At 45.4% G+C, this 14,159-nt stretch overlaps 2 protein-coding genes across 7 annotated transcripts; one reads left to right on the top strand and one right to left on the bottom strand.

The window, feature by feature from the left end:
- Positions 1-2,743: 2,743 nt before the first annotated feature.
- Positions 2,744-10,121, top strand: LOC6590108 (sodium/potassium-transporting ATPase subunit beta-1-interacting protein). 6 transcript variants are annotated; one of them, XM_002015628.2, is made up of 8 exons: positions 2,810-2,890; positions 3,579-4,013; positions 4,108-4,245; positions 4,342-4,422; positions 4,493-4,684; positions 4,752-4,812; positions 5,729-7,190; positions 7,263-8,332. In XM_002015628.2, the coding sequence occupies exons 2-7, from the start codon at positions 3,954-3,956 to the stop codon at positions 7,165-7,167; spliced, it is 1,971 nt and encodes a 656-aa protein (XP_002015664.1). In that variant the 5' UTR covers positions 2,810-2,890; positions 3,579-3,953; the 3' UTR covers positions 7,168-7,190; positions 7,263-8,332. The 6 variants fall into 6 exon arrangements, with proteins under 6 accessions (XP_026842286.1, XP_002015664.1, XP_026842284.1 ...); XM_026986487.1 differs by lacking the exon at positions 7,263-8,332 and adding an exon at positions 8,619-8,703 and having other exon boundaries at positions 2,811-2,890; positions 5,729-5,783; XM_026986485.1 differs by lacking the exons at positions 5,729-7,190; positions 7,263-8,332 and adding an exon at positions 8,619-10,121 and having other exon boundaries at positions 2,744-2,890.
- Positions 10,122-10,198: 77 nt separating this feature from the next.
- LOC6590076 (angiotensin-converting enzyme) lies at positions 10,199-12,669 on the bottom strand. The gene is made up of 4 exons (XM_002015630.2): positions 11,527-12,669; positions 10,895-11,461; positions 10,510-10,823; positions 10,199-10,454 (listed from the first exon to the last, which is right to left on the bottom strand). The coding sequence occupies exons 1-4, from the start codon at positions 12,573-12,575 to the stop codon at positions 10,438-10,440; spliced, it is 1,947 nt and encodes a 648-aa protein (XP_002015666.2). The 5' UTR covers positions 12,576-12,669; the 3' UTR covers positions 10,199-10,437.
- Positions 12,670-14,159: the final 1,490 nt, after the last annotated feature.

The following is a 14,159-nucleotide window of genomic DNA, read 5'->3' on the forward strand; positions in this document are numbered from 1 at the left end:
AACCGGAATCCCCTTTTTACTTCGTAACTTCGTAGCTAACTATCTTTTTTATTTTTACTACGCTTTGTGATCGAATCCTAAATTATCTGTGTCAATTTAGAAATACAATTCTGGTAACCAAATCCAACACCCATACACACTCACACATATGTATGTACTATTAGATTGGAGAAGAGATACGAGAGATACTATGTTTTGAGGGAGGCATTATTTAGCGGAGAAGAGAATTATTTACAAGTAAAACTTAACAATAATTTCCCTGCACATTCATGTAAAGTAAATGAAAAACGACTGATAACACACAAAAGATAACACGCGTCTATTGTACAAAAATGAAAACGAAACGAAAAAGAAATGAAAATGAAATGAAGGAACGATTAAGAGGGATACGAGTACTAGCAGAGAAAACTATCAGCGGAAACAAATCCAACAAACAAACAAAAAACCCAAAGAGAAACAATTATAAAAAACTGTAACGAAACATTTGACTATTATTATAATATATTCCCCAATTGCTGTAAATAAAACATGAATCGTTTAGGAGGAGGAGGAGATAGACAGAGAGCTAGCTAAAGCTGGGAACCATTTCGGCCGAAACAATACACAGAAGACAGAATTGAAGAACTAACGAGTTGAAAAACCAACCAAAAAAAACCCAAAAAAACCTAATTGATTGATTGATTACTAGAACATGCAAAGCATCTGGTGGAGGCATTGGAAATTGAATTTGAAATTTAAATCGCAACTGACTTGGCAACAATAAAAATGCAAGCAGAGCAGCATATGTATGTACGTTGAGCGTAATGTTGAGTTTGAAATATATATTTTATGGTGTTTGGCTAGAGACACGACAAAATAATCTGATTGAAACCAAAAATGTAACAAAAAAAAAAAAAGTAAAAACGACACAGAGCCCTACATATATTGTGAATAAAGAGTATAATTTAATTTATTTATGTATGATAATCGTAATAACACAAATTATACAATATGCATACAAAATAAACTAAACTAACCCAAAAAATCCTATTCTTTTGAATTTACATTCAAATTATCATAAAACGAGGGGGAACGTTGTGAGTTGTTGCGGACACCGCAACTCTACAGTTATACCCGATGCTTAGTCAGTATGGCTCTCCTCCGGCAGACGCCGCTAATATTAAACGACACGACAAAGAGTGCGTGCGAGAGAGAGACAGAAAATCAGTCTGAGCGTGACGTCGGTCGCTGCGTAGCCAGTGCAAATTGATTTGTTCCTTTTGGCTATAAAAATTATCTGATCTGATCCAGATTCAGCAATCTATGACTCTGCGTTTTTAGTTTTCTCGAATCTGTAATATTGTGGATGCAACAGATTTTCGTCCTTTGTGTGGGCGGAAGGGGGTCAATATTTTGAGATATACGTTTTAAAGTGAGATCTAACAAGAGTGCGAATACCCAATTTGGTTACTCTAGCGTTAATAGTCTCTGAGATTTGTGGATGCCTCAGATTTTCGTCCTTTGCGGGAGCGGAAGGGGGTGTGTCGAAATTTTGACACAAAACGGTCAAGGTCCAATATCACAGGAGTGTGGATACCAAATTTGGTTGCTCTGGCTCTTATAGGTTCTGAGATCCGTGAACTCATATTTTGCAATTGGCAAAACCGACCATGAAACCTGTGTGTTAGAGAGAGACAGAGCGAGAAAGAATGAAATTGTTTTCTTGATTCTGGCTATAATAATTATACCATCTGGTTCAGATTTTGCACTCTAGAAGATATAGTCATCTTCTACGATTCTGCGTTTTTTTCACAGGCTTCCATTTTTCGGGCTTAATTTGAATTCTACCATTAATTCAAAGGCGATCATCTTTTCGGTCCATCGATTGACGCAAACATCGATAGTATGGTAATAGGGGTACTCTTTATGGTCGGTTTCCACTACACTACGTTTCTTTCCGTACAAAATTACGTTATTGTGCCTTGACTTTCGTTTAAACTTAATTCGTTTAAGACAAAATGCAAAAAAAAAAAAGGAGAATTTAAAATAACCCAGTCTAGTAAAAAATTGATGCCTTAATCGGATAATATTAAGTGGGCATATATATTTACGGTATATTTTGAAAAAGAGATGGTTTATATTGGTATATTCCTGAGAGTCCCATTCTTATTTTCTTGCCACCACGTCTAGCTCACACACTTTGTAATTTTTATACTTTTCATAGTATTTTGTAGTATTTTCTGGTATATTTTAACACGAGTCCCTCGAGGACTCACCCTCTTGTCCAATACACCAATGTAGAAACCGTGTAGAAATGCCACTTAAAGCTATGTCCCAGGCCACATTGAATACTTATTCAGCACCGAATTCCTGATCGTTTGCCATCAAAATCTCACTTATTAAAAAATGTCGGAAAAAAGGCATGTCAAGCAGTGTATAACGTGTTTTTTCACACTGGCGCTTCCATGGGGATAATATGAAAAAAACGATGAAAATGTGAAAATGAAACGGGCAAACGTACAAATTTCCCAGTCATGTGTCGCCTTAATTACATAAAAATGTAGTTAATGAAGTTACGTGTAGTTACCATGTAAGGCTATTAATTTAGTGGAAATTTTTGTTGACCGGTTTTGCTTAAAGTGTATGTTATAAACAATCAAATAAAGATGGGAAGTTAAAGTTAATCAGTCTGGTAGAAAATTCATGTGATAATCGGATTAAATAATGAGTTCAGAGCTGAGGGTCTTAGATAGCTGGTAATATTCAACCGAATATCAAAGCGATGGAATATGATGGAACTTTAGTAAAAATAATTCGTCAGTATATTTACGGTATATTTTGAAATTTGTGACGTATTGCTCTGACTGGCGCGGATCACATTGACAATATTGTCGCCCGCGGGCGTCGCAACGTAAGTCCAAAAAAGTGTTAATTTAAATGATAATAAAGTGCTCTGCCTGCTTATGTAAAATGGACAAGTGCAGATAGCGATAAAGCATTCCCAAACATATAGAAAGGGGACAATTTTGTGATGCTTGTGCGTGTGTGTGAAAGTGAGTGTAAGTGAGTGTGGGGCTTCCGTGTCCCCAACGAAATAAAATTCTGTTTTGTTTGACTCATATTCAGAAACGGAACCGAACCCCGAGCGCGTCATTCGTTTTATATTGAATTATTGCTGAGCCTGAAGCTATAGGTTTTAATTTGATTGCCAGAGCCAGTCACACAATCGAATTAGTATGCGAAACCAGAAAACTATAGAAACAAATATAGACATGGCGTAATTGAAGAGCGAGAGAGGGCTGCTGTGTGTTAATTAATTAATTGCTTATACTTGACCTGGACACTAGCCAGAACAGAACCAGAAAGCAAGAATATACACATGCATATGTATGTATTGTATATGTACACCAGAAATTGGGTAAAAGGCGAAAATTAGTGCGTGTGTTTAGTTTACGTTACGTTACGTGAGCCTCTCGTGTGTTAGTTGTAGTTGTAGTTATAGTTATGTTCTGTGCCTGTGTGTACGTGCATGTGTGAGCAAAGTTTCTCTCGGTAGCTGCTGCTTCAATTCGTTATAATTTCTTTTTATTTACTTTTAGTTCACACAGATCAGGTTTTGTTCAGCTGCATTCTTTACCCTCCAAGCGTCTACCCCTCCCCTTAGCATACTTGAGTGTTCTAAGGTGCAATAGCCATACATAGAGAGAGAGAGAGAGAGAGCGAATGAGAGAAAGAGGGAAAGGGACAAGTGGCTGCACTTGCCACGCTTGACTTGACCACATTCAACTTGCAGCAGCAGGCTGCCTGCATGTAATGTGGAAACTGCAGATAAAAGCGTAACACACAAAAAACCAGATAAAAAGAGGCAATGCGATCAGGCTGAAGCGGAATAGCTGCAGCGATCGCAACAAAGGACTGGTAGAGGGAGAGTTAAAGAACCTTTAGCATACATTTCTGAATGGAATAATTATGTGATGGGCTCGTGCTCGTGTACGCGGCGACACTTTTTGTTGTCAATATGCTTCCTGCAAGTGGTGAGTATTTACTGGAAAACCTGTTTTTGTTTTTGCTGTTCCAGTTATCTGCATATTAAAAATCGATTGCATTTCCCCATTTCACAATGTATAGATAACGATTCTCGAACGCCAGGTATTCGACTTTCTCGGATACATGTGGGCCCCCATCCTGGTGAATTTCTTCCACATTCTATTTATCATATTCGGATTCTATGGCGCATATCACTTTCGCGTTAAATACATCATCACCGTGAGTGCCCTGCCCCCAATCCCTTTTCCACCATTATCATATCTGTACGATAACCCAAATTTGTTTTCGTTCTGTATTTTCGTTTTACTGTGGCAGTATCTAATATGGAACTTCCTATGGATCGGCTGGAATGCTTTCCTCATTTGCTTTTATCTGAATGTGGGGCAGTTGGATAGGGTGAGTACTATTAGGCAATGAATAACTCTGGATACTTATTCCAACATATGCATTTATTTGTGGAAACCAGGACAGTGATCTACTCAATCTCGGCACGGGCAGCGTTTCCTGGTTCGAGGCGAACGGTTATGGATGCCGGCCCACCTACAACATGACGGCGGATGATCCGTTCCGTCCACAGCGGCCGGAGACCGTAGAGGGCTGCCTGCTCGACTATACGCTGGTGGAGATTATTCACTCGGGAGTTCAGTGCGGTCTGGCGGTGAGTGGTTAACAGGCCTTAAGTGCCCTGAATTGTTGTAAATTGTTTCGTCTCTCTCTTTCTCCAGCTGCTCGGTATACTCGGTGCGATTCTGATCAGTTGCATATTTCTGGACGAGGACGATAGATGTAAGTGGCTGCCACCAATTCTATTCTATGTCGTTTGTCATACTCTTTCATTAACTGGAACCGGCTTTTATCTAACCGCATCTCTGTCCTCTGTTGGGTATCACTCCGCACGGTATATACTGGTACATCATATCTTTTGTCCCCTTTCCCCCTATTTCCAACTTTCTTGTCACCTAAACCGTATTCCCCAAGGTGAATCGATATTATACCGAATGTCAAATACGTAAAGTTTTCTATGTGTAAGCTCCTGGCATCCAATACCTCTACCCTGAATGCGATTGTACCCAAACTCATACATATATATATATACATATATCGGATGTATGTATAAATACATGTTGTATATCCATGATTAAACCCAACCCCCATTGTGATCGTATCGTAGCCATGTGAACTGTGAACAACGCAACATAATCATACATATTTATCTATACTCGCGCATATACATATATACTCGTTATTGTAATCAATGTTATGTGTATGTCTAAGCCGCCATCAACTCATAACAACAAGAACAACTACAACATTGTATTTGCTTATCGATAACGACACTGTGCAACAAAAACCGAACAAGATCGATTCAAAAGATAGATAGGTACTCGGTACTGGGATTTAAATGACATTTCTTACATGTTCAGTACTGTTAAGGATCCAAAAGCTTTAGTTTCTTATAGTAAATAACTGAAGATGCCATAATTTTGCATATTCCATCTTTATTTATGATCCGATTTCTTTGAAAATGAATAAAATGATTCTTTAGGATATGCAACAAAATGGATTTCAATCCAGCATGTTTACCGTGTCTGGAAATCATCCCAAAAATGAGTTCGATTTCTGGTTGCTGTTGCACAGTGTCTTTCGACACTGTCTATCTATTGGATTGTTAAAGCATCTTTAATAAATTTCTGGTTTACAGTCGATTTCATGAACGGCGACGCGAAGAGTCCCCAGCACACCGTGGTGCACCCAATGTACGTGAGCTATACAAGTATACCCACAACATCTGCAAGTGCCACAATGCAATCAAACAAGCATCTGCAGCTGCAACTGCAGAACCAGCAGCAGCAGCAGCAAAACTCACTGAAACTCTATCATCATCAGCAACAAGTATCACACTTAAACCAGAACTATCAACTGAACAACAGCAACAATAATACACTCAACAATAATCTTCACCAGCGTCAGGCGCCGCCTCAGCCGCCGCTAGACACACCAATTAACCACAATGCATCATTCCAACGCCACCACCAATCAGTCAATCATCTAACCCAGCGCACAAGTGGCGAGAACAGCAACAGCAGCAGCCTGAGGCGCCAGCGGCACCACCAGACCAGTGGCTCCGGTCCCAGTCCCATGTCCCCGCAGACTACTCCCTCGCTTTCGTACGCCTCACTGCAGAACTCCAATCCCTATCTGGCCAACTCGCTGAGCAACAGCAACTATAGCATCTTCCAGGGCATCCCCGAGTGTGTGGGCAGCGGCACCCACTTTGCCCGCATCCACCACAAGGCCAAGGCTCCCAAGTCGGGGCTCATAACATCACCAGGTGTAGATTCAGGTGTAGGCATCGGCATGGCAGGCCACTCCCCAGTCCGTCCGCTCGATCGTCTCTCGCGCAATCTCGAGGAGGAAGAGGACAACTTTTCAATGCAGCAGCTCTCCTCTGGGGCAAATGGCGTCACATATGTGCCCTTCAGGAGTCCCACGCCCAGCAGTCTCTTCGTGCACGAGAACAACAACAATTCTCAGCCCCACATCGTCTTTAACTCGGCTACGCGCTCTAGTCCCAACAACAATGTCTCCTTTCCCTATGAACAGAATGGATTGCCTTCCCCACTGCGTGTGGGCCCCAGTCCAAAGGCCCGGCGACCCACACAGATTCCGTTGCCCACAGTGCCGCTGCACACCTGCCACGTGCTGGACGAAGACGAGGATGAGGAGGTGAATGGGGATCAAATACTGACGCCCCCGCCTCCACCCGTGCCCCGTCCGCACATCTTCCATCAGCGCCTGGGCCAGGCGCCCTATCCTGATCTCTCGCCCGAGATAGCTGAAAAATACGCCATGCCCACCCAGCATGTGTCCGTGGCTTCTTCCATTCCCGTTCCGGTGCCCCACGGCTCGCCCATGGTGCGACGAACCCATCGTCGCCACCGACCCGCTATTCCGGCTCAAGCCAATTTTTGCGATCAAATCCGCGCCCCTCCCCTCGGCTACGTGGTGCGCACACAGAGTGACGATCGACTGGTGGAGGCGGATCAACAGACGGAGGCGGCTCCCCGCGTCAATCGTCGGAGCAACAACAAGACCCGTCCCCGCTCCTTCTGCAGCTCCATTGTGGGCGTACAGGCATAGATCCCGGCCAGCGAAGCCTCCAAGTACGTCCAGCTCCCTACACTCTCCTCTCTATCTCCAATCGCCTCTCTGTAATCTTCTCTCTGTCCGTGCAGGTGCTGGGCCAACTGCTGCTTGTGTCACCATCTGCCATGCCCAACTTGTAGCAAGGATCCCCTCTGGTCCACTTCCGAACCACCCACATATACTACACGTACATACTACATTTTGTTGTTTCTATGTTGTGCCTAACCAGCCATGGCTGATGACAATGGCTCCCTTCCGGGAGGGAGCATATCCATAGCCGCAACCATAAGCTTCCAGCACGTGAGCTCATCGATTCGGACAAGGATTCAGCCTAGCAAATGTCTTAACTAATTTAACCAAGCCAAGTATTTTTTTATCAGCCAAAATACACAGCACACGCATGTCCTAAATACATCGAGGGTCTTTCCCGTCGACTTGTGATAGGAAATCGAAATGCGGAAAGGCCCTACATATAACACACAAGAGAGCCTGCATAATTTTATGTTGATCTGTGATAACTCTAAAAAAAATAACGAAAAAACGATTAATTATACAGCGCAAATGTCACAAAGAAAGTTGAACAAAAGTTGAAATTGAAAGAAACGAAAAGAGATAAGGAAAAATAATTTATAGAGCCAATTGCAACCAGATGCCTTGGATTCAGAATGGATTAGAGATTTATATACAAAAAGAAAATATATAGATGTGTTAAAAATGTGAGTGGGAGAGCGCAGCCTCCCACCTTCAGCTGCCTTTTGTTGTTTAACTAATTAAAATACGATTTACAATACATACATATACCAAGCGTTACGACATAGACGTTAGTTTGTCAAACAAAGAAGTTGCCTAATGGAATAAGATTCGTGCGAGATTCGTTACTTAGACAAATAATTACATGAAAACGATCGATCTATATAGATATACACAGACATACATATATGTGAATGTTTAAGTTTAGTGTTAAGCTTGAAGCCACACAAAAGTAGTTATAGACGCGCAAGCAACGCCAAGCAGAGCAAATCCAATTCATAACTTAGTAGAATATCTAACTGTTTACCTTATAGATTGTCACTGTGCTGATCTATAGTGGTGCGGATTGTGGTGCCAATTATCGACGACATTCGAAAGCGTTTCCAATAAATGTTCATTTACACCAAAACTCTCTGGAGTCTCTCCTCTTCTTTCTCTTGTATTTTTTAGTTTGCAATTATGGGTATAGCTCTACAATATAGTATCACCTGGTAGAAGGCTTTCTGTAGCATTTGTGGCTCTAACCAATCGCTAACGACTTTCTCTCTCCGCCAAGTAGCTAATACAACTTACTTAACAGCTCCAATCACACAAAACATACACTATCAAAGCTAACCCCAGGTAACTGCTATTAGATATTGTTTTTTATAGACAACCCCATCACGATCGCTTTCTGATATTACATCTTTTTATAGTGAAGCATATTAGCAAGCAGTCGAAACATCGCCAGTCGTTGTACTCCATGGAGTTTTGCAGCAGCAGCGACACCATCCGGCATGGCAGCAGTCACACCATTATGGGCATGGCGCTGGGCGATCCGCGAGGGGACCAGGATGGCGGAGAGCTGAGCCCCAAGCCGATGACACCAAGGCGCGTGAAACGGAGGTCGGTGATGGCCAGGGGCAGCCAGGGGAGGCAATCTAGTGGAGGAGGAGGCAGTAGTCGTCGTTCACATCATGGCTCCAGCGGCACACTGAGATCCAAGCATGGAGGCGGTCATGGAGGAGGAGCCGGGGACAGCAGCAGTGGCAGTTATGTGAGAAGCAGCACTCGCAGTTCCCGCAGGAAGTACCAACAGAACCCGGTGACAAAGCTGATCGACCAGCAACAGCTGCAGCAGCAGCAACAGCAACTGCAGCAGCCCCACCTGGGCTCTTTCCATCGTCAGGACAAGCTCTCGCTGACCGTCTCCAATCTCCAGTCCCTTAACGATGACATGCTCAATAACACGAACATCTCCGGCAGTCAGCTAGGAAGTCTGGCAAAGAACAATGGCCACTTTTATCACAGCTACCGCAAAAACATTCCCCTGGATCCGATTTACTACAACACCAACGGGCAGGGCGTGATCCATCAGCAAGAAGAACCCGTCTCGCCCACCCTACTTCCTCCACCGCCTCCACTTCCAGCTGTGCCAGCTCCAGCAGCGAACCTCCATGGCGGAGGCCACTACAATCCCAGTTACCAGCACTCCACCACCCACCTGAACGATGTGGGTCATGGCGACGAGGTGTACAACAATAGGCCGCCGTCGGTGCGCTCTAGCTATTCAAATTTTCACGGGTCTCGGCCCTTGTCCACTGCCTACGCCAATGCGGGCGAGAACGTTTTTGTCGGACTAGGTGGAGCCAATGCCAGTCCGCCCCAGCCTCCCTGCACTCCACCTCTCTACCAGCAGCATCCCCTCCATCAGCAGCAACAACAGCAGCAGCAGCAGCAATATCTTCCACCGCCGCCAATGGAGCCGGCACCGGCCTATGTGAGCGTCATGTCCTTCTCAAAGCGCACCGCCTCGCGGGAGAGCATTCGTTCCATGGCTTTCCTAAACAACGGTCCGCCCGCTTACAATCTCAACTATCACACGCCACCGGACTCGGAGACAACTATGTGAAACCGGTCTGCCGGTCTATCCTAAGCTTTCAGTTTAAACATTAACTTCACCAAGGATCTCGGAATCTATGGAGGCCAACACTATCATCATCACCATCCCGAAATTATATATACTTGTGCAACAAGCCACATCCATATCCAGAGCAGAACTGTGTGAGTGCACTCCCTATGAGTGCCTTGACCATATAGAAAGTGCATAATTAATCCTTAACCATACGTACATACATATGTGTAGCGCCTAAAGTATATATAAGTTTCTGTCGTTTTACCAAAGTGCCTTTGTAAATAAACATCTAAACAATTAACGATGCTTTTGTTAGAGAACAGTATTGATTGAAGGAGAACAAGTCCCTTTTTAAAGAAATTATATAAGAAAGAATAGGGCTCGGTTAATGCATCATCCATGCATCATCGAACAGCATCGAGACCGCTTAGGATTATATTTGTATCAACTTTATATCTAATACTTTTATGATATGCTTTTTTGTAAAGGTTCCAGGGCGACGATGCCCAGTTTAATAGGTAAATCTGCCAAGCTGTTTCATATGATATTTTTACCTGGAACTTAATACGTAAAGGATATATGTTATTTGGAATAGGTTGCCCCATTTTGGGGTGCGGGTTTTACTCCTTTCGGCATACTGAAAAAATAATAATAAATAATGAATTAATCAATGACAATCCCAAGATACTCACGATCGTCGGCATCCCAGCCGGGCTCAATGTCCAGCTGCTTGTTGCGTTCCTTCAGCCAAGTGAAGAGCGGGGCAAAGTACTCGAGAATACCACGACCACTCAACTTTCGCTCCCCAGTGGCAATTTCCATGACATCCCGCCAATGCCGGGAGGCCCCCAGCTGCATCATTTCCCGCATCATATCGCCCGCCTCCTTACTGTCGTAGAAATCGCAGTTGTGCAAAGGAAACTTTGCATCTCCGGGCTTATACTGGCCACTGACCAGGCAGAAGGAGCGATAGAACTGGAATCCCAATATTTCCGACAGAAATTTCCTAAAAAAAAATGACGAGAAGGTTTAATTAGATTCCCAGCTAGTTAAGAGAGGATAGGATGGTTAATCTACTTGGTGTTGGATGTTTCCGGGTTCATGCCCCGATAGAACTTAAAATCCGGATCAAAATCCTTCGATGAATGCAGGGCAGGAGGCTGGACGCCGGCGAACTTGTCCTGAAGACGCCAATAGGCGCAGTTGTACTCCTTCACCCCGATCCGTCCATCCATCACGTCCACCAGGAACTTGTCGTTGATGAAGTACTGCGGCACAGCCACGAGGGTGTGCACCCCCATGCGGAACAGCCGATTGAGGGACTGCTCCTCCGTGAGGCTCTCGTTCAGCAAGATGTGCAGCCGATGCAAGTGCCGGGCCGTGCCCGAGGCCAGAACCACAGTCTCGGCCAAGGCACTGCCGAAGCCCGGACAAGGCTCGGTGTCCAGGCCAAAGGGCAGATTCCGCTTGTAAATATTGTACTGCAACTCGGCCATCGTTCCATGGATCTGCATCATCTTCTTATAGTCCAACTTGGGGCAGTAGCGCAGGGCCACATCCGGTGGGAAGTAGTAGACCTGAGACTTGCAGTCCGGCCCGCCCTCGTCATCGTTCATCCGCCGGGAGTAGCGGTCGTAGAACCCACTGGAAAGACAGAGAGTGATCGGTTTTAAAGGAGAAATGATAGGTTGGGAACGGTTTGCTCTCACTCGGAAATGTGATTGAGGCCCAGCGACTCGAAGAACTCGGCAGCTTTCTTGTTGATCTTCACGGGAGTGACTAGGACTTCTTCGAGACGACGATGGACAGACGGCAGCTGGTGCTGCCTGCTTGGGTGAGGAGTGCGGAAGAACTGGTGCGGATACCAGTCCTGGGACAGGATCTGATCCATAACCGGTGCCACAATAGCGCCGTCGCTCTTGGTGTCCGCCTTCGGGTAGGTTACCTGCACCTCGTGCCGTAGATAGGCGTGAAGTTCGCGGTAGAGCGGCATGATCTCCCACACTACCGCCTCCATCTCGGCCTGGAAGTTCTCCGTGTCGTAGTGGAGGTACCACGTCCTCGACGGCGTTACATGTCCATTGTAGGTAGCCGCAATCCTGAGCAGCCGCACGTAGTCGATGAACGTGGACTTGGCTGTGTCCTTGTCGTTGATGGCCCGTCGCCAGCTGAACCAGTTAAGGACCAGGTCCTCGTAGTGCTTGGCCCGCATGTTCTTGTTGACGATGTGCGGATACATGGCCAGGGGGCGACGCGTGGTGCACTCCTCGAAGGTGCAGACCAACGGACCACTCACAAAGTTCCTCATGGCCCGCAGCAGATCCTTGGCCTGCTCGTAGTTCCGCGGCCGCAGTCCCTGCAACTGCAGCTTGGACAGGCGCTGGACGCGACGTCGCAGCAGCGGATCCTCTAACTCTTTCACGGGCACTACGCTCAGATTCGCCGCCAGCTCGTACATCAGGTGGTAGGTCTCCATTTCGACCTCCTGCTTGCTGGGCGCCTGTCCGCCCAGCGGCGACTTTCCCTTAGATGTCAGCTGGAGGAAAATCCTCTGCTTCATGTTCCAAATGGTTTGCATCCGCCCTGTGGCTATGTCCAGGATTTCCCGTGTGGACGCCTCATAGTTGGCCGAGTGATTGGAATTGGCTTTATTGATGCTACAGTCCACCAAGGTCGGGATCAGGGCCATTACCATGACCAGGATCAGTCGAAGGTACTTCGGGGAGAGCCCCAGATTCATATTGGGCTGGGAAGGCATCCGCTTTTGGGGCTGAGGGTTCTGATAAGCTTATCGCTTTGGGGCACTGTGCTTAGCTCACTCAATTTTTGCGCTGTTTCTTCCGAGTCGAACGGAACCGCGACGAGTACTAAGCGCTGAGCTCTGCGAACGGCTTGAATTTGGTTGGATCATACAGTGGCACATCGATAGAGCGAATAAAAAGGAAAGTTCATGTAATATGGATTTTCGAACAATGTATTTCCCACTTTTAACCCTATTTAACGTATCGTAACAGCATTTTTTATTTAAGCGAGGCTTTACTGTAGCCGCTTATCAGTTGGACAGGGTTGCGATCGACTGTGGGTTATGAAAGAGAACACTCTGACGCTGATCTTAACATAGAGCTCTACAAATAAATATTACGTACACGAAGCGTTGTAATATTACGTATACACATCTTTTGCCTTAAGATACGGAAATCGAATTGAATTACTGACCAGACCTATTCCATTCCCCATGCCCACTTTCCATGGAAATAGATGAACAGTGGCAGCTGCAGCAGTGGAAGGGGCAGAATTGCCTCCTCCTGGCTTTGTTAGCCAGTGGCCCATATTCAAGCTTAATCATTTTGACATTTTCTTAGGGTTTGCGGGCGGAGGAAGTAGAAGCGAGCGTGAACATTTGCCCCGCGGTGCAGCAGTGGCAGCAGTAGGAGCAGAATAGGGGGAAGTTCTGCCAGAGCATGTGGCATGGCATTTGTTTATGCCGGCAGGCCTTCAAGACATATAGAGAGAGCGAGAGAGGGAGCAGAGGAGAAAAAGGACTCGTTTCGCTTTCGCTTGCTGACATTTTAGTTGCAGAGAGAGAGAGAGAGAGAGAGAGCGTGGGAGAGAATTTCCTTGGCTGTCCTTTTAGGGCATTGGGGGACATTGGGGGGAATTTTCATTGGCTGGCAGTGTTGCTGTTGTTGTTACTGTTGCTGTTTCATCGCTCTGCATCGCGGTTGCTCTGCAGATTACGTCAAACGGCAAGGAAAACCCGTTTTACAGCTCAGTCACACGACGAACCTTAGAGTAAACGCACGCGTCCTTTAGAACGTACGGTATATTCCTCATCTGCCACACACACACGCATACCCATTGAAAAGCAACTACATGAAAGCCCAAGGAATACTGTATAAAAAGAAAGGAGGGAGGAGGAAAAAAAATGTTTAAAAGGAAACCCCAAACCTACACACACACACGTCTATGTATATTCTGGCAAATACTGTTACACACGCACAAGTGCAGCAAAGAAAAATTCTTCAGCGCCCAAAAATAGAGTGAAATGTTCTGCATGATAGTGCTGTTGTTGTTGCTTCTGCTGCTGCTGCTGCTGCTGCTGCTGCTGCTGTAGGATAGCGCAAGAAAGGAAGAGTGCGGAGTGCGGAGAGTGAAGAGCGGAGAGGAGTGGGGGGACACAACGGAAACTAACCTACATTTTCGCGCTCTTTCGCACGCTTTCGCACACACTCACACACAAACACACACACACACGCACCTGCAGAGCCATGGTATATTCGATAGGAGGTATGACTGTCCGCAAGAGCAGGCAGCGGATAGCCAGACCCCCTTACATTGTATT

Source organism: Drosophila persimilis, unplaced genomic scaffold, assembly GCF_003286085.1.
Source record: "Drosophila persimilis strain 14011-0111.01,24,50 unplaced genomic scaffold, DperRS2 tig00000002-arrow-pilon, whole genome shotgun sequence".
Classification (NCBI taxonomy): domain Eukaryota; kingdom Metazoa; phylum Arthropoda; class Insecta; order Diptera; family Drosophilidae; genus Drosophila; species Drosophila persimilis.

Excerpts from the sequence above, each read along its gene's own strand:
- LOC6590076 (XM_002015630.2), bottom strand. The coding sequence starts at position 12,575 with ATGCCTTCCCAGCCCAATATGAATCTGGGGCTCTCCCCGAAGTACCTT. Across the intron at positions 11,462-11,526 it reads GGCCTCAATCACATTTCCGA|TGGGTTCTACGACCGCTACT; the intron begins GTGAGAGCAAAC and ends CTGTCTTTCCAG. Across the intron at positions 10,824-10,894 it reads CCGGAAACATCCAACACCAA|GAAATTTCTGTCGGAAATAT; the intron begins GTAGATTAACCA and ends ATTTTTTTTTAG.
- LOC6590108 (XM_026986483.1), top strand. The coding sequence starts at position 3,954 with ATGGGCTCGTGCTCGTGTACGCGGCGACACTTTTTGTTGTCAATATGC. Across the intron at positions 4,014-4,107 it reads CAATATGCTTCCTGCAAGTG|ATAACGATTCTCGAACGCCA; the intron begins GTGAGTATTTAC and ends CACAATGTATAG. Across the intron at positions 4,813-5,728 it reads TCTGGACGAGGACGATAGAT|TCGATTTCATGAACGGCGAC; the intron begins GTAAGTGGCTGC and ends TCTGGTTTACAG.